Here is a 27236-nt window from a genome sequence, read left to right as displayed (position 1 = left end):
AAATACACATTAACCTATATGGTGGTAAAGTATTTATAAAGAGTTAATAAATAAATAAGTAAATACAATACAGTACCTACTCGTTTTTAGTTAGGACAGTTAGGGGGCGCAAATGCTCTTGATTGCCCCGAGTTGTGCTCCATTTAAGTGAACGATGAAAACAGTTGAGGACGCTGTTATGGCAGCAGAGCGAAGTAAGTGTGCTAAAGTTGAAGTAGTTCTATCAGCAAAACATTGACGTTACAAAGTTCACTCACTGCACGCAATAAAGAGAGCTATTACTTGTGTGGGAAAATGGCCCAATATTCTCGCGTTTCGGGAAACGTTGGCTTGATTACGCTTCAAAATCCTCCTGTTAATGCATTAAGGTAAGTTGTGCAGCATTTTTATGGTTTTATTCCCCCTTCTTTTGAATCTGCACAATCTGATGAGGCCCCGTATGCGTTAATTCCATATCAGGAGATTGTATTCAATGGGTCCACTCACACCTGAAATCTATGGGTTAACTAATACTCTCTCGCTGAGATCATTTGAAAATCAAATTACAATGAAGTGTGTCCTGTATTTTACAGCGCAGCAGTACGTCAGGGCATCGTGGACACTGTGAATAGAGCACTCGATGATCCCGAGGTGAAGTCTGTTGTGATATGTGGCCAGAATGGAGTGTTTTGTGGGGGTAAGTACAGCGTAGAACACTACCGTTTGCTGTAAATCACATGAAGGGGGACATTTTGTGTAAAATGAGTAGCATACAAATGGTTGTTTTGGACGGGCGTACCTGCCCACCTATCAAGTTACAAATTACACAACCCAGTAAATATTTATCGAATTCATAAAATAAATCTGCGCTCTGCATTTTGGTCCCACTGGGATATAACAGTAGTGCTAAAGTACAGTGTATAATTATGGCCCCACACTGTTTCTCCGCCTATGGCATAATCAAATTGGCTGAGCAGAGATCCACGGCCAGGGGGTGGATGGTCTTGAACTCAGGTTCTCACTGTGGCAGGCCACTTGGCGATGCCTCAGCTGCCCCTGCTAATTTTAATGAGAGAAGATTTTTGATCATTCGTGTATTTCAGGCATGTCCAAAGTCCGGCCCGCGGGCCAAATCCGGCCCGCGGCCGAATTTCATCCGGCCCTCGGCCCCTGTCCTAAAATCAGTGCCGTCTGGCCCGCAGGTTGGGCGCAATGGAACACGTGTTGCATTGACTGAGGTTTCGTAGACTGGTTATTGATGTTTCATAGAGTACTGCTTCCCTCTAGTGGCTAAATGAGTAATAGCATTCACTAAATGAGTAATAGCATTTAGACACTAGAGGGCAGTAGCACTCTACGAGACATCACTCACGAGTTAACAAGACATCACTCCGTGTTCATATTAACCTCACAGTTTACTGAAATGGCGACAATCAACAGAAAAAGGAAAGTTGACTGCGAGGGACGACGATTCAAGGATGGATGGAAATTGGACTATTTCTTCACTGAAATACGCAACAACTGTGTCTGCCTCATTTGCCAAGAGACAGTGGCTGTTTTTAAAGATTATAATGTCAAGCGACATTACCAAACAAGACACGCTGACATGTACGACATGATTACAGGCAAGGAACGCATCGAGAAATTGAAGCAGTTTGAAGCTCGTTTAATCTCACAGCAGCAGTATTTTGCGAGAGCTCGAGAGTCAAACGAGAACACCACAGCGGCGAGTTACGCGGTAGCAACGCTAATCGCAAAACGTTCCAAACCTTTCAACGAAGGTGAATTTATCAAAGACTGCATAATGACGATGGTGAAGAAAATATGCCCTGAGAAGCAGCAAGAGTTTGCCAAAGTCTGCCCGGCACGTAACACTGTGGCACGCAGGATTGAAGAACTCTCAGCGGATATCAAACGACAATTGGGAGATAGAGGAAAAGAGTTTGATTTTTTTTCGCTGGCTTGCGACGAAAGCACAGACGCCTCGGACACTGCTCAGTTACTTGTTTTTCTGAGGGGAGTGGACAATGAAATGAACGTGACTGAAGAACTACTGGACCTCCAGAGCCTGAAAACCCAAACAAGAGGAACGGACATATTTTCTTCAGTTTGCGCTGCCGTGAATGACTTGAAACTCCCGTGGAATAAAATTTCTGGGATTATTACTGATGGTGCACCATCCATGACCGGCGATCGAAGTGGACTAGCAACACTAATAAGTAACAAAGTAAGTGAAGAAGGAGGTAAAGCTGTAAAACTTCATTGCATCATTCATCAGCAAGTTCTGTGTGCCAAACATCTCCGATACGAACATGTTATGAAACCAGTGATAAAAACTATTAACTATATCCGCTCCAGAGCGCTATGCCACCGTCAGTTTCAACAATTTCTAAGTGAGATTCATGCGGAATATGGAGATGTTGTCTATTACACTGACGTGCGCTGGCTTAGTCGGGGTTCTGCACTGTCACGCTTCTATTCTCTTCGGCAGCAAATCAGTGAGTTTTTGGCTGAAAAGGGACAACCTATGCAAGAACTAAGTGATCCTATGTGGCTGTCTGATTTGGGTTTTCTGGTTGATATTACAAAGCACCTTAATATGCTCAACACCAGTCTCCAGGGACCAGACGCAGTCATAAGCCAATTATATTCACACATCAAAGCCTTTGGAATTAAGCTGAAATTGTTTGAAAGACATCTGTCGCAGACCCAACCCAATACTGCACACTTTCCAGCGCTGCAAGAAATCATGACCACATTCCCACAGAGCAATGTCAGTGCGCAAACAAGGAGCTACGCGTCAGCTATTTCATCTCTGGCTGAAGAGTTCAGACAACGCTTTCAAGATTTTGCAGCTATCGAGAAGGACATTGCTTTGTTTTCTTCACCTTTTTCCGTGGACACAGATGATGCTCCAGACCACTTGCAGCTGGAGCTCATCGAGTTGCAGTGTGATGCTGAGAGCCGGAGTCGGCACCAGCAACTTTCTCTCGCCAACTTTTACCGACAGCTGAATAAGGACAAGTTCCGAGAGATTCGAGCATTTGCTAAGAAAATGCTGAGCTTGTTTGGGTCGACGTACTTGTGTGAGAAGACATTCTCGGTTATGAACATAAATAAAAGCTGTGTGAGGACACGGCTAACAGACGATCACCTGCGAGACATTTTGCGCATCAATACCACTGCTTTTGAGCCAGACCTGCCCTTTGTGCTTCAATCCAGATCTCAATATCACCCGTCACATTAAAATCATTTGTCAGCTGGCAATAAGTACCCGGAATAAATGTTTAAAATTTACATCAGTCCTAAGTTTCATTCCAGAGTAAAATTTAGTTCAAAAAGTTCAATCAACATTTATATTGACTGATGTCATATTTCAAATAATCCCTGCAGTTTTGGATAAGTGTATTGTTTGTTCATTTCCCTGTTGTTCCAATGTTGTTCCAAATGTTGCAATTTGCGCTCAGGAGACTTCTGTTTAATGTTCTGTTTGGAATGAACCAAAAGAAATTCCTAAGATTGTTGAAATTAAAATAAAAATAGAAATGTGAAACACAGACTGGCTTATTAAAATGTGTTTAACAATATTGTTGTTCAATGTAAAGAATGTCAGCCAAGGTCGGCCCCCCGACATTTTACCACATAAAATCTGGCCCCCTTGGCAAAAAGTTTGGACACCCCTGGTGTATTTGGACTAAAGCATGTCAGAAAAATGCTCTAAAGACGCCTGGGAACTGTTTTACTGTTCAAATTTGGGGGGGGGGGGGGCGTGGCATTAAAACATGAGTTAAGAGTCATTGCCTCACATTAAACTACTTATACCATTTGACAAGCTTACATTGCAAAATATCCATACACTCTTTTCACAGACAATATTGCATACACAAAACACGATATGTCTTTATAAACAGGAGCAGACATCAGAGAGTTTGGAACCCACATGACTGGGCCTCCACTGGTGCCAATGATCCACGCCATAGAGGTGGCGGATAAGCCAGTGGTGGCAGCCATAGAAGGGGTCGCTCTGGGCGGAGGCCTGGAGTTGGCACTTGGCTGTCACTATCGAATAGCTCACACCAAGGTAAGTTCAATATTCAGATCATTTTTCAGTTCTCACAAAGTATTTCACTTGGATAAAGTACAGAATCTCAAACATTACCCAGTTAAGATTTTTTTTCATTGAAATGGCTGTCTAAGACAGATTAATGAAACACCCTAAATTGTTCTTTGATGTGACTGTGAGTGTGAATGGTTGTCCGTCTTTGTGTGCCCTGTGATTGCTTGGCAACCAGTTCGCCTACTGCCTACTGCCTGATGACAGCTGGGATAGGCTCCAGCATGCCCGAGATGTCTGTTTGAGAGAAGGCAATTATTTGAACACATGCAAAGGTGGCACTATACAATTTAAACCGCATCAAGGGAAATCTAACTTTTTATTTTGTCCTAAGGCAGGAGTACATCTATTAGAGGTTGCACAAAGCAATTGAGAACATGCGGCACCATAATACACAATGCAGGCTTACAATATACTGAAAAGATGGAGTAAAACTCTGATTGGTATTAGAGAAGACGGCACACATTCAATTTTGCTTATCCATACATCCATTTAATTTCAGGCTAAAGTGGGGCTTCCAGAGGTGACTCTGGGTCTGCTACCTGCTGCAGGTGGAACCCAACGGTTGCCAAGACTCACCGGACTACCGGCAGCTATAGCTCTCATCACCACTGGTCACAACAACCACACCTTCCCTGGCTATTTTACACTTTGCAATGGACTCACTGTTTTTTAGGGGAGGGGGTAATGTGAAAAATGCTTTCACAGCCACATCTTTGCATACAGTTTCAGTGTGCAAATACGTGATATTTGGCACAGGATTATTAATATGCGAAATGGCTTTTGATTTGTACTTGTAACAAACACTACTCAAACGCATAATTGATGTAAATGTAGTGCACTGAAATGGCCAGCAGAGGGCAGCCTTTATCATCATGATTCATCATGGGAATTAAGAAAAAAATAACAGCAATATCTGGAACACTACTTCTTTTTCTCAGCCAGTTATTTTATTTTATTTTATTGAAGCACATAGACTCACTGGCTGTCATGTTTGTCTTACAGGGCATCAGATCACCGCCGCCGAAGCGCTAAAACTCTCAATAGTGGATCAGGTTACAGATCACAACGCCGTGGATACAGCTGTCAAGTTTGCCAGGAGTGTTGCAGGTCAGAAAAAAAGCAAAGCACATACAGCTTGCCATCCACTCACATGATATCGCATCGCTGGTGGGGAAGGACATTTTCTCCAGAAGAAATTGCATTTGTGTAGAATTTTTTCATCTACAATTGTCAGGGAAGTGAAAGGGATGAGAATACTCAGCTGCAGCCATGAATGTTTCATGGCCGCGTGAGACGTGCTCTGATGTCTGCGCAGCCTTTGCTCTATTATTCAGAAAGGGCAAAAGGGACAAACATTCTCAGAGTATTCATAGGCAGTCTTCATCTGTTTGATTTAATTAGTTAAATAATGGGTGTTCATTTTTTTTTTATCAGAATCATGAATGGGTAAGTGTTTGCTCTGTTCTCCAGATGCAAAACAATTGAGGGATTTACATCGTGTTGGGATATCAGGAATTACTTTTGGTGCACCTTCACATTCAATGACAATACCATATTTACTCATCATGCATTGCCTAATTAAAAAAAAAGCCTGACCTCAAACAGGTGTTGCTAAGTAAACACACTGGTGGCAAGATCGTAGTGAGTCATTCCTTGCGGTTTATATATAAATATGTATTGTTTTACAGGCTGTTTGTTACAATACTGCATACTTTGACCAGTCACAACATACAACCTTCAATATGTGAGCTCCAATGCACGAGCTGTTTCAAGGCATCTGCTTTTACAAAGACAATTACGATATGCTTAGTTTGGACTGACGCTGTCTGAGAAAAATGTTCACACCAAAGGCTGCTCCTAATAATTTTTTTAACTCTCTTGAAAGTAGTTGAAGTAATCAAAAACAAATATGACGCATCTCTTACGATGCAGCGCTGTTGTAAAAACTCCAACCACAATAAGAAACATAACAGGCAGGTTAAATGAATATCCCACCCATGATATCGAAAACCAGAGTACAATCTTTGCAAAGGCAGATTTTATTTGTTATTAGTTTGTTTCATTGTGTGTTCCGGTATGTTGCGCAAATGGTCAAATGTGGCTGCTTATATTACTTAAATTAAAAATCAGTCAATATTTATTTGAAAATTAAATTTGACGAAATATTATAACAAAACTGCATTTAGAAAGTAAATGCCTCCTCTCAGGCACATACATGGCCTTGTACTTGCAGCTGAGCAAATAGCAGCTCCCTGCCACCATTCAAGCAAGTATGAGTTAACAAGTAATTATTGAATCGTAAAAGAAATCTGATCTAAATGTTATGTTTTTAAAAAGAACTCTGACAAAAATTGTCATGTAATTTTAACTAACATCTAGAAAATGACTCATCTGAACCTGCAAAACGTTTTATGCCATGTTTTGACAAGATAGAAATATAGGTACAAGATGGACAGTCAAGCTAGGCTAGCCCAATTTATGCTAAGCTCGCTCACATTGGAATGTTATCGTTGGTAGTAAGTATTATTTATTTAAAGCTTTTGATGATTAAGAGCGGACTTAGACTGGTTTGCTTTCAGCATTTCCCACTTTGCTGAATTCTGCCAGCCAACATGACTTCAGGCAGGGTTGTTGTATAAAAATGAGGACGCGAGTGAGTCAGGCAGAAACGTACAGTGAAGCACAACATGGATGATTTCAAACTGAAATCTTTGTTTATTCAAACGGATGGTCCCATCTTCTTTTAATTGGCGGGGTTACGAACGGTTGACACAGAATCAACATCATAAAGCCAACGTCGACTGAGTGAGCACGTGAGCCGACCAGTGCAGAGCATCCATGTGTCACAAGTACAAGAGTGTGCAGTTGAATGGTTGCACGTGTCCCTGACACAGCCCACACATGCGTATACTGACGGGATTAAGTATTTTCACGCAGCGGTTGTGACATCTGCCCGTCACATCTGTTGAGACCACCCTCTCACTGCACAACAAATCCATGGGAATAGTGCAGCCATTTACAAATGAATGGCTGAATGAAGTAAAGTTCCCTTGTGGTCATCTTCCACTGCCACAGCACCTAAATGTCGCCTTTATCTGTTGGGCAGGATATAACATTAAAGCCTGAAATTACTGTCCACCCTTTCATTCATTCTTGATTCACTGTTCGTGATGTGATCTGCTGATTGGAGCAAATTGAAGACAGTGGATTGGTGAGCGACCGTTTAATCTTTGCCACGGTGACCCATTTTCTGGAGCTCAGGGTAATTCAGCGACGTTGTGAAGGATTCTAGCCGCTGTCTTGTGTAATCATGTCAGGAGAAACAGGAATGAGGAATTGAGTAGATTTTTTTTTGCATTTCCTTCCCCAAATTGAAATCAGCGCAGACACCACACCTCTTTGATATTGAATCCTTCCGTAGCATCTCACCAAGAAATGTACTTCCAAATTAGAAGTGCGAGTACACACAGTGAGTCCACCATTGAAGAAGGCAGACAATGGGAAATGTGAGGTCAGTCTGACAGTAAAAAACAAAAACAATAAAAACCTGCAAATGTTAATTTCACTATGAAGTAAAAAAAAAAAGTCAAGTAAATCTGACTCAACACTGAGAAGAGTGTTGTTAACCATACAGAATTTTAAAGATTGAAAAGAAATCACCAAATAGGTCATTGAGGCTTCAAATTTGTGACAGCCCAAGGCTGTCCATCCTCAATTTATCCTTAAAACCTTCAACAGCTAAATGCACTTTAAGGCACATTTTTTTCTCCTTTTTTAATCATGTGTTGTCCTGTGTGCACTGTTATTTTGTTCTTTTTAATCTGAATCGACATTCGTACATCTTATACATCATTTATGTTGCTGTGCTGCCCTTTAAAAAAATCGCCACTAGGGGACAAGTAAAGTGAATTGAAAAATTAAAAAATACATCACTGTGAATGTCATAACTTTTGAAATATAAACCTGCATTTGGCCCACCTTATATATGGTAATGACAGTATGCATAAAATAATAATCTAATGGTGGACGTTTGGGAATTTTGCACAGTAAAGCAATTGTTTGTCGGAAAAAGGCCTTTGAATCAGCTCTTTTCACCTTCAGAACGGTCTCTGGACGGCCGCCGTGTCAGCGAGTGCCCGTGCCCTTGTCCACCCGATGTGGATGCCCTCTTTGAGGCAGCGATGCAGAAGGTCCGCCAGAACGCCCGTGGAGCCATCGCGCCGGTGGCTTGTGTCCAAGCACTGCAGGCGGCCGCCACCATGCCCTATGCCCTGGGCATGCAGCGGGAAAAGGAGCTGATGGCCACGCTGTTCACCTCTGGCCAGGCTCGAGCTCTGCAGTACAGTTTCTTTGCTCAGAGAGCTGTGGGCAGGTGGAGCCTGCCCAATGGAGCACGCTGGGACGGCAGCAAGCCCAGGCCGATCCGTAAAACGGCGGTCATCGGTAAGACTTGAGCACTTGAATATTGACCTGAAATAACCATGTTAATTGCAGATGAACTATGACTATTAACTCTGACTTTTTAGATTCATTTTGTATGTTTCCATTCCATGAATAAATCATATTGAAGGAGTCCTTTTAAAGATCTTAGGAGCAGCTGCCTTGTTGAAACAAAAAAAAAAAGAAAGCGGCACAGCTTGAGGCTTGAATCTTCTGAAGGTTTTTATTCATAAAATGGCCCCTCACCAAACTGTTTTTCATTCAAAAAATGATTGGAGCAAATTGGAGACAGTTCTTAGCCTTTCTCCACTGGTTAGTTAGCTCGCACGCTGGAAGTGATGCAAACTCATTCATTGTAATCCATTCATAACCATGAAATGTCATAGCTTCATCATCTTGTGAACCGAGGCTAAAAGGACTAAAGATAAATGCATGCTAACATGAACTTTCTCTGCTTACTTTGACTTAGCTCTGGATATTGCAGTCTAGCATATTGCTGATACCAAGCCTTTTCAGTCCAACTGGTGTAAGTCAAAGCGTCCTCCCTACAGGGAGTGCTGCTTGTTGAGCATTCTGGCTGTGTGAGTCTGTGCAGCTTGTGCATTAAATTTGCAGGCTTGGAAGCAACCGCACAGTCTTCTTCAAGGCAAAAAAATAAATAAATAAATAAAAAGCTTTGTGGTGTTGTAAATATCACACATAAGGACCTCCTTACTAGATTATAATATGAAGCTGGTTAAAAAAAGACACATCCAACTTTGTACAATAGAAGTCACTTTAATCATCATGTATTTGACGTTTTTGTTCTGCTTAGGTCTTGGGACAATGGGGAGAGGCATAACAGTTTCCCTTGCTCAGGCGGGGTTGTCTGTGATTGCTGTGGAGGCCCAGGAGAAGCCGTTGAAGGAGGCACAGCAGGCCATATCAGGCATGCTACAGCGAGGGGCCAAGAGACGAGGGGGGGCCCCTCCACTTGATCTGATCACCTATAGTGCAAACCTCCAAGCAGTAGCGGATGTTGACCTGGTCATCGAGGCCGTGTTTGAAGACGTGGCCCTGAAGAAGCAACTCTTCCAGCATCTGTCTGCCATTTGTAAACCAGAAGCGTTCTTGTGCACCAACACGTCCGCATTAGACATCGACCTCCTGGCCTCGCAGAGCCGCCACCCAGAGCTGGTGGTCGGGATGCATTTCTTTGCTCCAGCACATGTCATGAAGCTGCTGGAGGTGGTGCACGGCTCGCGTTCCTCTCCCGAAGCTGTGGCCACCGCTATGAATCTGGGCAAACAAATGGGAAAAGTGGGCGTGGCTGTGGGGAACTGCCACGGATTTGTGGGGAACCGCATGCTGAAGCCATACCTGGAGCAAGGCTTGTTCTTGTTAGAAGAGGGAGCCACACCCGAGATGGTAGACGGAGCGCTGGAGGAGTTTGGTTTTGCCATGGGGCTCTTCAGAATGTCTGACCTCTCCGGGATTGATGTAGGCTGGAGGATTAGGAAGGGAGAAGGTCTGGTGCAGCCTGACACAGTTAGAGTCCGACAAGGCCGCAGGTACAGCCCCCTCGGGGATCTCCTCTATGAGCAAGGGCGGTTTGGACAGAAAACAGGCCGAGGATGGTATCGTTATGACAACCGTCGTGAAGCCAAGCCTGACCCATGGCTGAACAACTTTCTGGAGGAATATCGAGCCCGCCATGGCCTGGCTGCACGCCGCATAGAATGCCAGGAGGTCCTGGAGCGCTGTCTGTACACCCTCATCAACGAGGGCTTCCGCATCCTTGAGGAAGGAATAGCAGCTGGACCCGAAGACATCGACGTCATCTATGTGCTCGGCTACGGCTGGCCCAAGCACCGCGGCGGTCCAATGTACTACGCCAGTATGGTGGGCCTGATCAAGGTCCTGGAGAGGCTGGAGCACTACCTGCGAACCCACCCAGATGTGCCTTCCCTTCAGCCCTGCAGCCTTCTACGCAGGTTGGTGGCCAGCGGCAGTCCGCCGATCCACAAGTGGAGGAATATCATCAAGAAAACTCAAAGCCACCTATAAATCTGCAATCTTTTTTTAATCACCTCCTAAAAATAAAAACTGCATAATGACAATACATGCAGACTCCAAAGGATGAAAATACTTACAAGCTAGATTTTCCAAATGATCTTGGAAGTTCCATCTCAATGGTGTCACAAGAATGACTCGATGTGATGTGCCACGAACAAAGCTTTGGTCAAAGCGCTGTGCCTACACTATTAATGAACAACTTCAGTGAATCTCAAATGACTTTGCCAAAGAAAATCAATACGCTTGAACTTAACTGCCTTTAGACTCCTGCATTGAACAAAAGCATTCTCCACTGTAAACAGCAGACCTTTTGGTTGTTTTCCCAACCTGTAAATTTTTTGGGGGGGTTATTGGCAAACTGTTTAGCTGCTTTTTCCACAGAATTCCCCATCACGCATTGAGAAAACTGCTTTGGAAAAGTCACCTTGACTGATGCCACGTCTGCTCCATTTTATTAAATGTCTACCGTTCAACTAGTCCAGTGTGCCTTCATCCACTATGAATAAATCTAAATGTTCCACTGATAAAAAACAAAATAGCCTGGAACGTGGCTACAGTTCAAGATTGGTTGCCCCACACGTCAAATTTTATTTCTACATCCCATTTATTGAGGTACCGGTACGTTTTTCTTGATCCCCCCTCCAATCGTCAGGATTTAGAGCCTTTGCGTGTATTATATCATTGTAAATGGTGTTCCTTTGACTTTTATCTCATTGGGGATGGAGGCGGGCATCTAAATCCGACGATTACACTGCAAAGATTACAATGTGACTTGTGCAGTTGGCGCACCCTAAGCTCTATCTGACTGGCGCAGCGGTAGCTGCCGATTGTGCGCCGTGTAGGGGATCAAAGAGAGCAACACAAAGAGGCCAAGTTCAGGCGCAGCTCATGTGAGTCTTGACTTGATTAAAAATGTCAAACTCACATTGAGTGAAGAAAAAAAAATGTTGTGCAACTCTGGCCTGTAATAACCTCCAGGGTACAATTCGCAGTTTAATATTGAATTGCGTGAGCCACTCAACGTCCGTAACCTTTTTCCAGATTCCCTGCACTGAGATAAACAACTGCAGTATTGTATTGTATTCTATTGTATTGAATGTACTGTACCATATTCCATATGCCATATTCCAGTTTTAACACCTGCTCCGTCGAATAAGATACAATACAGGAAATTGTTTCACTCATAAAAACCAAGCAAATACTTTGTCATTTGCCTATTAAGCACCACAAGCACATTTTTTTGTGTTTGATGATGTCTGCTGCATGCACCACAAACATGGATCCGCACATTGACAAATGGTTGGTTTGATGATGAGTGTTGCTTCCACAAGGGAAAACTTAAAAGGAGGGGCGGGGGGGGGTCACGTTATTCAATTCAAATGTCGACGCCCCCGGTTATTATTTATTGGGAGGGTCCCCAAATTCTATTGCTACGCCCCTGTTCACCACGATCCATCGTGCTGTTCTACTGGATTACGATCCCACGCCCACCTTGGAGGAGTAGCAGCCGAGGGTGCTGCCACCGAGCGGCCACAGCAACCGGAACTCGAGTATCTTACTATTTCATATTACGCGACTATTCAGTCTTCTTCAACGAACGTGTTCGTTGTGTAAGCTGTTGAACGTGTAGGAGGGTACCTTTCTCTTTTTTTTCTTCACGAGTGGGCAACTGGCTTCGTGTCTTCAGACTCCTCCCGCCGTGTGGTGAAGTTGAGATGGTGTGAGTGAGGAGCTCACACGAACACACACACGAGCAAAGTGGAGCCTCCCGTGGGTTGGATGCCACGATGGGGAGAGCTGTGGAAAGCCACCGTGAGAGCCTTTGAGGACAAGAATGGCCCCGGCCCGTCGAGCTTAACGCACTTTTTTTCACGAAAGAGGTCGCCCGCCGCCTTCTAAGAGACGGCGAGCGGTATTCCTGCCCAGCGATTCGCCGCCGGAGCCTCCACCTCGGGCAGGCTTCCGACTTGGAGCTCGCCCGTCCACCGCGGCGGCGCTCGGTTGCTGTCATGTTGTAGTTGTTCTCCCCAAAAGTGTTGCGTTTTTTTATCTTTTTTTGGAGGGGGAGTCGACGTGGAAGTGAAGTTCGGGCGATGCTGTTATGGCCGCTTCCGGTGCTCCAAAGTGTCCGAAGAGTGAGAAGTTGGACGAGGCGCAGAATTTGGCCAAAAGCTGCGCGGGGAGACCAGACTTCCTCCCGTGTGACGGACTCTCCATCTGCGCCACGCACAGCCACGGAAAGTGCTTCAAGCTGCATTGGTGCTGCCACCTGGGATGGTGCCACTGTGAGTTGTTCATGGCCTCATTTTGTCTTGTTTTGAAAGAATCTCGTTTTATCGAAACGTCAACAATCTGCCCCCCCCAAAAAAAACATTTTTTTACAACGCCTCCTCCCCAAAATGTTTCAACGCTTTGTAAAATGACCAAAATAGTACTCCTTAAGTTTAGTATTTCATAAAAGCCTACATATAACAAATGTGAAAAATGTGATGAATTGAACAGTGTTTCCATCATCATTTTATGCTTTTAAAATGGTCTCCTCAGGTGTGTGCGCCTTGTCTACGTGGAGGCAGTATAATATATAGAGTGATATCGATTATTAAGGCGCATCTCACTGGGTGGTGAAGATTTGCCGACGTAACGAATGTGTTTATTTTTTTTGTTTTTTGGGGTCAGGGTTCGTTCAAGGTCGCAAAGACGTTCGCCAGACATTCGCATACAATTTTAATGGTTGCACACAGTATTATTATTTTTTTGCCGTCAAAGTTTGAGTTCAAAATTTCTTTGCAACAAGAAAGTCGTATGTTGAATGTCTGTACAACCTTTAATGAACCCTAACCAAAAAAAAACAAACAAACATTTGCTTTTTGCAAACACTTGCAATCCTTCACTGCTCAGCAGATGCAGGCTTAGTTAAGGAGGGTAAGCCAGTAACGTATACAGTACTATGAGCGAATATTCATTTTCAGTCAAAGGGAAAATATTTGCATTATTATTTATCTGTTTCATGAGTAACTTCAGATTTGCAAGATGCAGTGGGCGTTTTAATCCTAGACAGTAGATATCTTTGTTTTAAAATTCAAACAAAAAGTTGAAGGAACTCAGGGTCATCAGCATGTCTTAAAAGTTAAAACAAAAGACTACTTTAGTATATATAATACATGCTTATGGGTATTGTTTTGTTAGCCTGTCCCTGGTGTCCTGCGATGTTCGTTGGCATTAAGCTAAAGGACTTTTATAAGGCTGAACTTTGTGGTTTGTTTTGAGAGAAAAAAAGTGTAATTTGATTTTGTTTTGTGTTTAGTCTTACAGTAAACTTCAACTGAGAGTGGCAACTGACAGCTGCAAGAAAGCGCTTGACCACATTTTTCAAAAAAAATTCCTCACTAACTATTGTTGCAAAGAAAAACATTTAAAATGAACCCCGAAAACTCATGCATGATATTAACTAACAAACAGAGGACTTATTCACTTTAATTATTGTCATCGTTAGTTTTACAAACGTGAGACATAGTCTGTTATTGTGGTTGTAGTTGACCGGGTTGTTAACCAAAAACCTCCATTTTACATGCTTTTTCTCGTCACTATGACAACGTGCAGTAGTGCCACACCGCAGCATGTCGGCTGACTTAATTAGTGCCTGGGGAGTTAAGGTGCCTGGCTCAAGGGAACCTCAACCGCGGAGGCATGTGCGATGCAGAAAACAAGGATGTACTCGCCTGGATATAAACAGCGCCTCATTTCGTTTGTTGTGAGCTTCTTGAGTCTCTCAATAAGATAAGGCAAATATGAGGAATGTCAGTGTGATGTTACAGTTGGACACCATCATAAACACTGTACAAGAACCCGTAGAGAAAATGAATGCAATCACAGAAATGGAATTCTTGAAATGGCTTTGATCTGAGAATCTCTTTGGATGTAGAAATGCAATCAGCATTTTTGTGTATGTATGTGCAGAAGTGAAAAATACCCCCACTTCCCCCATTCCATTCTGAATTCCACTGCATAGTGTTAACCCCCCCCCCCTTCCCCCAAAGGTTCCAGGTTTCACATTTCATGTTGAGACCTGATTGGCTCCCACTGTACTTGTGATGTCATGCACAAATCATTGCAATCGTTTTTCATTTCGGCGATCATGCTGAGAAATGCGCACGTTGAATTCAATAAGGACTTTCAAATGAAACAATTGACCCTGGGCTTGATTATTTTACAAAGAGAGAAGCTCACAGTTGGCGCCAGAAAAAAAAGGGTGTCTTCGTGTCACCAAATAAATACATTCGTCTCAGAAAACAGGATTCTGTTGCAAAAATAAGTTACCTAACATGACCGTGGGTGGTTTAAAAACTTTTTTTGTAATTAACATTTCATTTAAAGTGTGAACGGTCATTAGATGAGGACAAAGGCAACGAGTGAAGCCTGCAGATGTCACCGCAAATCTCCAGGTGGGATTAAATGAGCCTTCAAGAAAATTGCAGCACTCCCTTTGATGTTGGCATAACCGCAGTAAATGCAACCAGTAAATGAAAGACACTTGTAGGCCGTAAAATATAAAACGATCAAATGGGTGTGGGGAACAAAATGTATGACAATTCCTAAATTTGTTACACTTTGTGTTCCACTGCTGCGCAAAGCAGTTCATTGAGTTCTGTTTGTAACGTTAAAATATCAATTGTTGGGCCAAGTATTCAGTTATTCGAAATGGTTGTCAGTCTTTGTGTTTTGTTTATTGGAGACCACCGCGCTGTAGCATATACACCAGCTTTCTAGGCATTTTCCCGATGCCAAAACGTTTTGTGCACAGTGCTCAGTTTTATTTTGAACATGTTCACATTTTGAGAAATAACAGCTCTTGCATTTTCGTTTCCTCGTTTTTTGACAGATTGAGGACATCTTTTTGTCCAACGATTGATGGATTCAAAACAACCTTTTCCCACCGGGTAGTACGCTTGATGCGTGTTTGCACGAGTGACAGAATCCGGAATCGATGCATTGTGGTGGTTTTCTAACCAGTAGGAATCTTTCCGCCATCCTAACGACTGACTGATTCATATCTGACGTGTGCTTATGAATAACTAATATTCGATCAGTATGTCAAACACAAATTCAGCCATTCCCAAAAGAGTTACGTACGGTACTTGTGAATATTTGCGTTAAATTTATTGGAGAAAATTACGTCCACCACTGTTGTGACTGTGCTATTTCTAGCCACAACTCATTCTCTCATATGCTTCCAGTTTGAGTCAGTCCCACCTACGCCATCGTGCCCCTGCAGACACATGCCGGAATAACAAAGCAAAACCTCTTTCATTACATAGCCCAAAGTAGTCCTTGAGATTGGTGCTCAGTTCCTCTCTTTGAGTAGAGTTTCCGCAAGCTATTTTAGGCTTTGCAGCACACTTAAACTCCATTTGACTTGTTTGGAAAGTGCGAGGCATGAATGAGTCTCGCTGGGCGCAGACACTGGATTGCACTTGAATACAATTTCCGGCATTTGTTTATTCTGTGGTGGGGGGGTGGGGGTTAAATGCTCAATTTCAAAGAAAATCACAGGGTACATTCAGCAGAGACAACACACACTAATATATACATTTGTATATATATATATATTTTTTTAACAAGACCGTACTTGAAGAGTTCATGAGATCATACTTTGCGTTCTTGATTTCACGAAATGGTTCTTGTGTTCGATGAAAAATTCGCCCCTACCAACATGGCTGCCTCTTTGACGCAGTTTTCAGTCTGCTCTCGTCTACTGTAAAGTCTGTTTATGACAAGAGAGCAGCGCGAGCTGCAAAACACATCACCCCCCTCTCGGTCTGTTGAGGATGAATTACGGTCAATTCTGGAACTAACAGACCTTGAAATTTGGAGTGGACTGGACACGATTTTCTGTCCGTTGGTCCCCAGGTGTGTTAAATTGAGATTCCACTGTAATTAAATAAAGGCAAAAACATGAAATGGGGCAGGGCGTCTTTTGAGGAAAGCTGGCAATAGAAATTCAAACCTCAGTTATTAGGACATCTTTTTCGACAAGCAGCGGGGTCATGCGATATCTTTTATTGACAGGGCTCAGCATCCCGTTTTAAAGGTCAGCGTTTTTTTCTCGCTCACACAGAAATGTCAGGGGTATTTTCACTCCCCTCGTTCCTCAGACTCTTTGTCCACTCTCGGCCTGACACTTTGACACTGCCGCACGAATCACCGTGGCTGAGCTTCAGCCTGACAGGTTGTCCTTCTTTTCGGGCACGCCGCGTTTTATCCCTTCTCCGGCGACTCCGGGAATCCACAGATGAGCGCAGAGCACAATCACGATACTCGGCAGCAGCTAGTCAGGGCTTAAAGTGTGCACAATGCAATCTCTTGGAATTGTGACGTCCAGGATGTGCTTGCCTTGTCATTTGAAATCTTCTGATCAGGACGGAAGATTTCAAAGTCCTTTTTTGTTTTAGTCCTGTTTATTGGAAGCCACGCCCGTAATGAATTTTCCCCCCCGCAAGTCTGTTGACTGGTACATTTTTTTCTTTTGTAAACATTGTCTTGTCCTCCTTTTTTGCTTTCAATTATTCACTGGCTGTTTACATGGTGCTGCTCTATTACCGCAAACTGCCTTGTAGCCACTATTTAATTTTGGCTCGTTTCCCCGCTATACAAAATAAAAACACCCAACCATAGCATAATGTACCTAATGGATTCCTATCTCTCGTCATAATCATGCACTATAGTCGGACTAAACCAGCTTAGACGATGCTATCAGGCGGAATCAGGACACCCGGGGAGAAAAGTGGAGCTGCATACAATCGCTTCACTGTGACGTCTAACAATGCAAAGTGGAAAAAGGGAGAAATGCGACATCTTCTCTCCGATGCATTTTTGCCATCATCTACTCAGACTGTAGATTTCCTGTATGGATGTGAAAAGCACTGTACCAAAAAAAAAAAAAAAAAAGCTTTTCAAACAAACAAATAGGTAAACCTATTTACCGTAAATAGAATAGACTTTACTCAGCACTTGATCAAACACAAAATATTGAAATTGTCATGCATCTGAGAATGGATATTCTTGGTAAACTGACACCGCAAGGTTTTTCATGTATTTTTTTTTTCGTTCTGTGAAAATGCTTTTCATGTAAACAGTGGGGGTGGGGGGGGTTGTGTCTGTTGCTCTTCTAATTTGCACACAGCTGTCTCTTTGCTGGAGCATTACACTGAGAAAATGAGGTAGAGTCGAATTGGATGGAGGTGAACGCGACCGTTCAGCAGCAGCTGACAACATCAGTCCGAGCCTTTCATTAGTCATAATTAGCTGTGCTTAGTGTCCACGCCAATATGTCATGTCTGATGAGAGATGTCGCTCACAGCACCAATAAAACCAACTGATGTGAAAGGACCCCCCCCACCCCCCTCTCTGCGAAGTGATTACAATCACTGCGCAAGGTAATTACTCATTAAACTGAAAATCAAAATCCTAATGAGGAACAGGATTCTCAGTAAGCTCCTTCATCTCCCATTTTTTCTACTTTGGTGAAACTGAGGGAGATCTTTTGAAATGCCCAGATGTGCACTTAGGTAGCGTGAACTTGTCAATGCGTCATGAAGTGACTTGATACCGAGCCGCCTGCAAGCGATGAAGCGTTTTGAGTCTGCTTTATCGAACTCACAATGTGGACATCAGTCTCTTTTTTTTTTATATGAAAAATAAGGCGCTGTGATTACTTAAAAAGAAATCTCGTGTGACCTGAAAATCTTCTATGTCTGGGAGTATACTGGATTATTCCATTGTAACCCGAAATGATTTCAGTTATGGCAAAATATAGCATTTAGTGGAAAAGAATCGATTGTTTTCCTAGAAATTATTCTATTATTTTGATTATTGGGATCCGAGCAGCAAATGCTGCAAGAACTACCGTAATTTTTTTGTAGAAATTCTTCTTCTTCTGATTATTTTTGGGGCCTGAGCATCGAACGCTGCAATTGTTTTCTTCTGAATTCTTTTTCTTCTTCTACTTCTCCAAAAAGACTCACATTTTGGAGGAACTAAACTCAAACGGAAACTCACCAACATTTGCACACACATCGGGCCTGCCGAAAAATGTTACATTTTAAAATCGCCTGACACGAGTACAAAAACATGGGGCCGTAGCTCCCCCTTCTGGGGTTTGACGGACCCTGTCCTGGTGCCTTTAATTTACGGCTATGAAAATTGGAAGACCCATGTGGTGCCCTTAGACATACAAAAAGACATTGGCGGCATTTTTAAAGTTTTATTTTAATGTGCAATTTTTGCCCATTTATAGGGTCATACGTATAGGGTAAACCCACACGGTTTGCCCAATTGACTTCAAACTTGGGCTGTACCATTTCAACAACAACTTAGAAAATATTTTACGCCTTTGACATGCACGGCAGGTTAATGGAAAACTTTGACTTTTCCCGTGTGATTGTGAGCGCAAATGGTTGTTCGTCTGCTTGCCCTGCGATGATTGGCTGGCAACCAATTCAGAGTGTACACCGATTGCTGCCCGGAAAAAGCTGGGATGGGCTCCAGCACGCACGCGACCCTCGTGAGGATCAAGCCGATTAGAAAATTGATGCATGGATGGATGGAATTGAATGATGTAAAAAAAAAAATCATTATGTGAGGATGCAGGGTTTTTCGCAGACAGCTGTGATATATGTGATGTCTGTAGTTGTGAGCAGAGTTCTGGTTCTGTGTATGTATGTGTGTGTGCGTGTGTGTGTTACGCCACATTCGGTCGTTGTGAATCAATCCAAAGGCAAACTTATTGGATTGATCTTTGCAGATTTCACCACTGTGCTGCGGCATCGTATAAAGCCTCAGCCCCTATCAAAAAGATCAACGCAGTACAGTCAGACTCTGACTAAAGTTTGTGGATTTGATGAAAATATGTTATTGCCTTCATATTGAAATTGCACGGTGCATCCCATTAATGTGGCACGAGTTTTCGCTGCTGGAGAGCCCCTAAGTCTTAATTTATCAAAGTGGTCCAGATGCCGGACATAAAGCAAAAGCTACAGTTCATGTTATTACTTGTAAGTGGTGCCAATGCTTTTCCTGCTATTTCCTGTTAAAAAACTCATTCAGATCAGCAGAGCATCAACAGCCGAGCAAAAATATTTTCCCCTTTGTGGAAATGGGACAAAGGCTCCTTGTTTTGTTCAGCCTGAGGTAGGAGGGGGGCGCGATATCTCCCCAGCCTTTATGAACAGACGAAACGATTCTGCCAATGCATGTCTATTCTGTCGACATGAGCTGAACTTGCAGGGCTGCGTGGAGTCATGAGACAGGAAAGGCGTTGTTTCACATGAGAGACCTTCCCCTTTGCTGAAATCTGAACCCTTTGTGTCCGCCCAGCTGCACCATATATACAGGCCAGCGCTTTACAGCGAAACATGACATCATCCGGCTAAATATTTCTTTCTTCTCCCGGAGGCTTTGTCAGTATGAATCTGCTTTGCTCAACATTTACTTTTTTTACTTTCAAAGCAAGCCGATATTAAAAGGACAATCTGAGCCCCACACATTTTCCGTCCGGCTGCATTCTTTTCGGGCGAGTACAAACATGGATGGCGCGACGCTGTGGGAGATGGAAGAGTGCTCCCGAGTTATTCACAGAGGAGCTTCTCTATGCTTCGTAGAGAGCAGATGAAGAAATTTGTCGAATTCCCGCCCCGTACTTCCCACCTATAAATGCACACAATACGGATTGAATCCCAGTCGTCTCATAAATATCGTAATTATCTCGCGTCTCTTTGTTGGCATAGCTTTGTTTTCTTTTTTCCTCCCCACAGACAAGGTTCATTACCTCGGGAACAAGTCACCTCCTTAGCTTTTATGCATCCCGCATCCTGATTAGATTTTTTTTTTTTTTTGTAATGAGGAGCTGTAATCTCCTTTTTTATCATGTGCCGAACGGTCTCATTTGCATCTCCTACATCCCCCACAATGCCTTTCATCATCCCCTCTTTCGATTGTGTTGCTTTCAGGCGCTGGCATTTAAAAACCTGATGAAAGGCTCTTGAGTTGGGGCTGAGACCTTCGTTCTATGGTTCTCGTGGCCGAGTGTCGGTGCAAAACACACAGGGGGTGTTAAAGAGTACACGCTGCACTCGTGACACTGTGCGATATCCTTTGTTGTATTTGCGACGCAACAATAACTGCCGGTTTCAACCCTCCGGGGCGGAATGCCTCATTGAATTGGATTTCGGATTTGGATATAAAGTGAACCTGTGCACCTTGTGTGCGATCTGACAAGGAAAGCTGTCATCTGTTTTGATTCGGTCCCGCCTGCACGCGGTGCTCCTACCAAAAATACTCAAGCTAAACCATATGTGTATTAATCTGCTGCGGAAATCCAAACATACCCCAGTTTCAGTAAACCTGCTGTTCTGGTGAACTACTTTATCTTTAAAAGCAGTCAAATCACAGACTTTGTCGTTTTTTTTTTTTTCTTGAATGTTTCCTAAGCCGAGGAGCATAATTGGCCAAGTAGCCTTCTCACAAAACAAGAAAAAAAAAATCAACTAAAAAGAAAAGTCTAGTTTGCCCTGGAAGACTGAGAATCGCTCAGATTCCCATACTGCCATACTAGTAAACAAAAACCTGACATTTGAACAGGGGTGTGTAGACTTTATATATCCACCCGACATACAGCGTGAGAGGAAGAGATGTACGAGCTTGCATTGTCTGGTCCTCTCCTGGGAGCCACTTAAACAAAATGCCCGCGCTCTCCCGGCTGCACGGCTGACGAGCATCACCACAAACTCTTCTATATGTCCATTCATTTTCTAGCGCCCTAAGATCCACAGATACGCATTCACACCTGGGGGCAATTTCCCCATCTTCGGCGGAGCGAACATTCCCTGGATATATCGCACATCCAGCAGCCGGAACGTTATGACTGCTTGCACATCATGAAATCCAGTACAATTGCTGTAGCAAATATTCTAACATGACACATGTGGTTCTGTCAGAGAAGTGCAGGATGAATGTAACAATTTTGGTTGTAGTTTGAGTTGGCTACACTCCAGTGGATCTGACCTTTCTGAATATACGGGCACGTGGTCACAGAAACATCAAGCTAATTGGTTGGATGGTCTTACAGCCTTAACTTTTAACATGCTTGTCGACAAAGGATCATTTTCTTTCTAATCTCCTGAGAACACACTACGTGCTTCCTCTGGTCCGTGTTTAGTGTGGTACACAGTCACCTGACTTGAGTACAAGTTTGAATGACCTGTGATGCTAATTAGAAGGGACCCTCTGTTTAAATTACATTGATGAACACGTTTCATTTTTTTTTTCATTAGAGAGGCAAATTTACTTTGCAAGACTATTGTTTTTTGGTGCTAATTCCAAATCTACCCACATCCAGGGTGTCAGATTCATCTTTGTCGCAAGCCACATTTGAGTTTTTCTTCGAGGGCCGTTTTGACCAAAACCATATTCAAAAAGCTGAAGAATAACGGTATATTCCCCTATTGTTTAAGTTACTGTAAAAAGAGGTTCAGTAACAAGAAAATACTTACAATATCACTCTTATTTATTCCAAATGAGAAGTTGAATTATTGGTAGAGATTTTAGCAAGCATCATGAAAGTTGCCATCTTTGATTTGCATTGGCAGGCCACATAAAATGATGTGGCGGGCCAGATCTGGCCCCCGGGCCTTGAGTTTGACCCATAGTTTTCTCAAGCGCATCAGGTTTTCATAATATTACTTCTAATAATATCATAAAAATAATATATGTGATATTGTAATATATTGAGCATTTTAAAAATGAATTAATGGTTAGGTTCAGCAGCAAAAGTTTTTTGTTTTTTAAAGTGTGATATAATTGGCACTGTCTTGTTGCAAGTGAACAGTCTTGCCAAAGATGGCTAATTGATGTCCCGCTCGTCCTCCTCCAGGCAAATACGTGTACCAACCCATGACCAACGTGTGCCAGCTGCCCAGCACGGTGGTGCCCCCCGCGGTCACGGAGTACAGCAGCACCATGGACCTTTCCGTCTCCTTGGCCGAGCGCTTCCTCAAGCTGGCGCCCTGCTTCCGCTCGCCTCCTCACCTGGAGTCTCCCAAGTACTGCGTCATCGCTGACCTCTTTGTGGACGACTACGTGGTCAAGCGCATCAACGGGAAGATGTGCTACGTGCAGCGCCCGCTGCCGCCTGCGCTGCCCGAACCACCTCAACCCCCAGCTCCCCCCACCCCTCAGCCGCAACCCGCTGCCAAGGCCATGCCGGCGCCGGCCCAGCGCGTACACAGTGAACAGAAAAAACACGCCTCCCCCTTGGACAAAGTCAAGGGTTCCAAAATGGACCAGTGCTCGTCCCCGTCCAGCTCGGAGGACTCCGGCATCAATGCGCTCGGCCTGCACTGTATGGAATCCTGCGAGGACGAGAGCGAGCGGGAGGACGACGAGCTGAGCACGGATGGGAACTCCAGTCCCGGAAGCCTGTGGGATCAGGACGAAAGCTCCTTACTCTCTCCATCCAAATCGATGATTGAGATCATCGAAAAGATCGAAACAACTGTCTGAAGTCATTGTCGCGACGCAAGCGCTTGAGGATTTACCTTCGATGAGCCTGGACGATCAAACCCCCGTGGGCTGTCTCGTTTGTTTTCCTCTTTCCACCTTCTGTTCACAATCCCCGCATGGAATGAATTTCTGCCACTTTTTACCAGACAGGACACAAAGATGAAGCACAAGAGTGCTAAGCACAAGCACAAGTGGACCGAACAGCACATGATGGAAAACGGGAAGGACAAAAGCAAGGTGAAAGTACAAAGGAGTGTTCGGGCCACACTGAAACGACAAAACAACGCGAATGTTAAAAGAATCGAGTCGGATTTTTGAAGGTTCAAGTTCCAACGCAAACTTAAACAATGTCAAATCATTCAATATTTGTTTCAAAAGAAACCCGTCTAGTGAAAGAGATTTAAGTGTGTAGTTCTTTCTCCGGGACACACACAAACATTTACACAATCAAGTGTTCAGCTCTTATACTCCTGATAATCCGGCTTCATTCTTTTATCGACTTTCACCGTCACATCATTTGTTTTGCAGTGCAGAAAAGAAAAAAAAACAAATTGTACTCCTCCAGCTTGTTTTTTGGGGGAGGGGGCTACAGTGAAACTCCTCTACAACGAAATCATGTTTGCAGCAAGACATTTTTCACAACAGGGTTTTTTTCACTGAAGCAAATTTGATCTCAGATGTACACACACACACACTGTGTACACGGACACACAAACGTATGTGTACTCTTTATTTTTATTCTAATAGTGCATAAGTATGAGCATACACTTATTTGACACTTCATATAGTCGTTGTAGAAAGAAAAAAAAAGGGAAATAATTTGCGAAATTTACGATCAGCATTTACTTTTTCACTTACATCAATTTCTTGATTAATGTCTTTTATTTTGCTTCCTCCATCTTTCATTTTGATCACTTTTAGCCTCTCTTCCAGCATCAGAGCTCTTGTCTTAGTTGCTTGACATCCAAACGTCCGTTTTGTAGCCATTTTAACAATGCAACGTTCTTGCTGCGTCTGAAACTAACAATAACAAATACTTCCTAGACTACTGCGTCCCACTCGTCCTCCTCTACAAAGCAGTAGAGGCCGCTGTTGGATTAGACTTTGTTGTAGTGAATCTCGTCGCGAGGCAAGAGCAGAGAAAAAGATTTCATATAATGCAATAGGGGTTTTTTTTCGTTGTATGGGGGGCAGGAAAGTGGGAATGGTGTTAATGCATGAAGATCTTTTCACACCAGGGGGTGTTTTTGCCCATGTAGGTTTCGCTGTAGAGGAGTATCACTGTACTTCTAAATGTTTTTTGGTATGTATACCCTGAACTGGTTGCCAGCCAATCGCAGGGCACATAAAGACGAACAACCAATCGCACTCACAATCACACCTAGGGACGATTTCCACTGTACCATTAACCTGCTGTTATAACACCTCATTTGCTTGTCAAATATTGACATTATTGACGGAATAATTTGAAAAATCAATCAATCAACTACATTCTTACATTTTTGATGTATTTTCTTTTCAGTGTGGTCCCAATGCTCATAAAGGATGTTGTTAGTGAACCGCAAGAAGTTCCCCCCTTGAAAATTAGCACTTGCACATGCATCAAGCTGTCAGGTATTCTTCCTGATTCTCTGACCAAAGCTTTGACTTGATCCCACCCACTCAAAGGTGAAAAAACTCTCCATATCCTTAGGACAAAGCCGGCTTACCTATCACGCTGGGTCCTTCAAAGCTGCGTTTGTGTGCACTTTAACGACACCGACACGCTAACAACCGGTACGGGCAGAGAGGTCCGTGTTCGACAATCAAGGATTTTACACACAAGCACATTCCTATGCCGTGCCTGCCAATGAGGACTAAGGATATTCTCTCTCCAAAAAAGACTCATACTCCACCACAACCACCACCTCCTTCAGTCCAGTTCAACCTGCCCACTCTGCAAATTTGGGCTTAAATCAAAACGTGACTTGTTCTGACCTCCATTAGCTACAAATAAATGAAGCAGCGCTGATAGGTGTCAGTGTGGCTGGAGGGGAAGACATTCTTCATCCATTAGAAAGTTCTGGTAGAATTCAACAATGCCATTTGCTTTTTGAGCTTTGGAGTGAAATGTGTCGTGAGGATTGCGGTTACGGGAATCCAGGCTATGCTAGGCTAGAGCTGACTTGACTTTGTGCTATGGAGCCCTGCAAAGGTTGATCAGTGCACATTTTAAAGAGATGAATATGAATACATTTATGTGATGCATATGATGTTAGAGTTCAATATATAACATGAACAGGGTGGACCCCCTATTAGTAAAATACAGTTGGTCAAATGTTCAGTCTACCTGATTTATTTGAAATATTTATTTTAAAATATTCAACAATACAACAATTTGCATGTCTATTTACCCGGAAAAAAAATCATATACCATACGCGTTGGTTACACAGCAAAAAGCACAAGTGAAACTACTATTCACATAAATTGGGTTTCGACCAATATCACAGTTTTGAGTTTTATGTTCTGAAGCTTATGTTATTTTCTTATCAATAAATACTAATGAAACAGATTGTTTTCTCTCGTTTTGTATTTTGTTGACAGAATCTAACAGTAACTATTCCTTTGAAGGAAGCAAGATGCACGAGTAGATGGCGCATCTGCTAAGAGATTAAAGGGTTCAAGTCTGGGCTCCGGCTTTCCTGTGTAAAGTTTGCGTGCATTCTGTAAGTAGATGTATAGTCTACTTAAAAAAAAGATTGTATCTGGATCCAGACGATTTTATTTTATGCAACCACTTGGCAAAATAAAATTGAGTAAATTCAACAGTTTTTACTTTTATTTTTTTTTCAGTGTGCTCTGACTTGAGGATAATTTGTTTGTGGCTCACTCACGTTTGAAACTTAATTGAACATTTAGGTTGGGTGAATTGCCAGTACCGCACATGCACATGTTCATCACCTGATACAGACCAAAATGTTGACATATGTAAGTGGATGCCGTGGAGAGAATGTGCATCTATTTTCAGAGTGATTAGGAAAGACAATACGTTACACGTCAGAGTGACGAGCTGTCGTGAGAACGTTCTCACCTTGACTTGAAAGCCACATTGATTTTTTTTTCCATTTATCCTCGCCCTCCTGCGTTTGTGTCAATTGATTCTGTTTTTTTTTTCTGCAACGGCAAAACAGTGCGGAATAAGGTGGAATGTAATGATCATTGGTTTCTGGAAAAAATGTAGAGGCATACTCGCTAAAAAGATTGGTGGTAAATCAAGTGCTGACACAAATGACATCAGGAAACCTACAGTACAATGCTTCATCCAAGGTCCACTACTATTTGTTCTATGAAACTGGTCCAACTGGCATTTGGTTGTCTTTCAAAACAAAAGTCCGCAGTGTCATTAATTACATTTGGAATAATACGTTCATGAGCTCCAAACTGCCGCCGCCCTCAAACATGTTTTCAATTGGGCAGTGGTGCCATGAGATACAAGTGACACAACTTTCAAGTTTTTCGAGACGTGAGCAATTCGGATGATAGGCAAAATTGCCAAACTCATTGAAAAAAGACAGAGAGGACAGAGAGAGCAACCACATACATTGCCTAAACATTCTTAGTTTAATGCTAACAAATAATGCAAAACACCTTACACAGGTAAAAAACAAAACAAAACCGTGAACATGAACAGAGGAGCAACATGTACAGTAGACGGACAAATACAATTCTCACAGACATATATTCTTTGTCCTCTGCGAAGAAAGCTTACTGAGGAGCCGTGTCCATTTTTCTGTATTATACTGCCCCCAGGTTGACCAAGAAGCAGTACAATCTCAATTCAAATGACGCACAAAAACTTGCTCATTCTTTACATTTTGTTGAATCATATCACAATTATATGTTTCAGCACAATATTACAGAATACTATTGCTTTAATAAAAAACAAATGCTCAGTGTTGTGCGATTGCTGTATCAGATTAATGGCTTTTCTATTCATTTCAATAGGGGGAAATGATTTCAGATAAGAGTGTCGCAATGGAACAAATTGAACTCATATCTCAAGGCACCATGGTATAAAGGCAATCAAGTGAGCCCAGACTTGAATTGTGA

General features: G+C 42.9%; 2 protein-coding genes across 4 annotated transcripts; both read left to right on the top strand.

The window, feature by feature from the left end:
* The first annotated feature begins 82 nt into the window (after positions 1 to 82).
* On the top strand, positions 83 to 11068 carry ehhadh (enoyl-CoA, hydratase/3-hydroxyacyl CoA dehydrogenase). 2 transcript variants are annotated; one of them, XM_052081466.1, is made up of 7 exons: positions 83 to 368; positions 573 to 676; positions 3891 to 4060; positions 4596 to 4707; positions 5099 to 5203; positions 8198 to 8539; positions 9351 to 11068. In XM_052081466.1, the coding sequence occupies exons 1-7, from the start codon at positions 295 to 297 to the stop codon at positions 10580 to 10582; spliced, it is 2139 nt and encodes a 712-aa protein (XP_051937426.1). In that variant the 5' UTR covers positions 83 to 294; the 3' UTR covers positions 10583 to 11068. The 2 variants fall into 2 exon arrangements, with proteins under 2 accessions (XP_051937426.1, XP_051937427.1); XM_052081467.1 differs by lacking the exon at positions 83 to 368 and having other exon boundaries at positions 3849 to 4060.
* Positions 11069 to 12068: 1000 nt separating this feature from the next.
* zgc:162707 (UPF0524 protein C3orf70 homolog B) lies at positions 12069 to 25698 on the top strand. Of its 2 annotated transcripts, XR_007965255.1 has the most exons (3): positions 12069 to 12876; positions 22518 to 23383; positions 24669 to 25698. XR_007965255.1 is itself a non-coding variant. In XM_052081539.1 (2 exons), exons 1-2 carry the CDS (start codon positions 12693 to 12695, stop codon positions 23144 to 23146), a joined length of 813 nt encoding a protein of 270 aa, XP_051937499.1. In that variant the 5' UTR covers positions 12069 to 12692; the 3' UTR covers positions 23147 to 25698. The 2 variants fall into 2 exon arrangements, 1 of the variants encoding a protein (XP_051937499.1); XM_052081539.1 differs by having other exon boundaries at positions 22518 to 25698.
* Positions 25699 to 27236: the final 1538 nt, after the last annotated feature.

The sequence above is a fragment of the Hippocampus zosterae genome, chromosome 12 (genome assembly GCF_025434085.1).
Source record: "Hippocampus zosterae strain Florida chromosome 12, ASM2543408v3, whole genome shotgun sequence".
NCBI classification, from domain to species: Eukaryota; Metazoa; Chordata; class Actinopteri; order Syngnathiformes; family Syngnathidae; genus Hippocampus; species Hippocampus zosterae.
The sequence above is the reverse complement of the archived record's forward strand: the minus strand, read 5'-3'. Positions and strand labels throughout refer to the sequence as shown.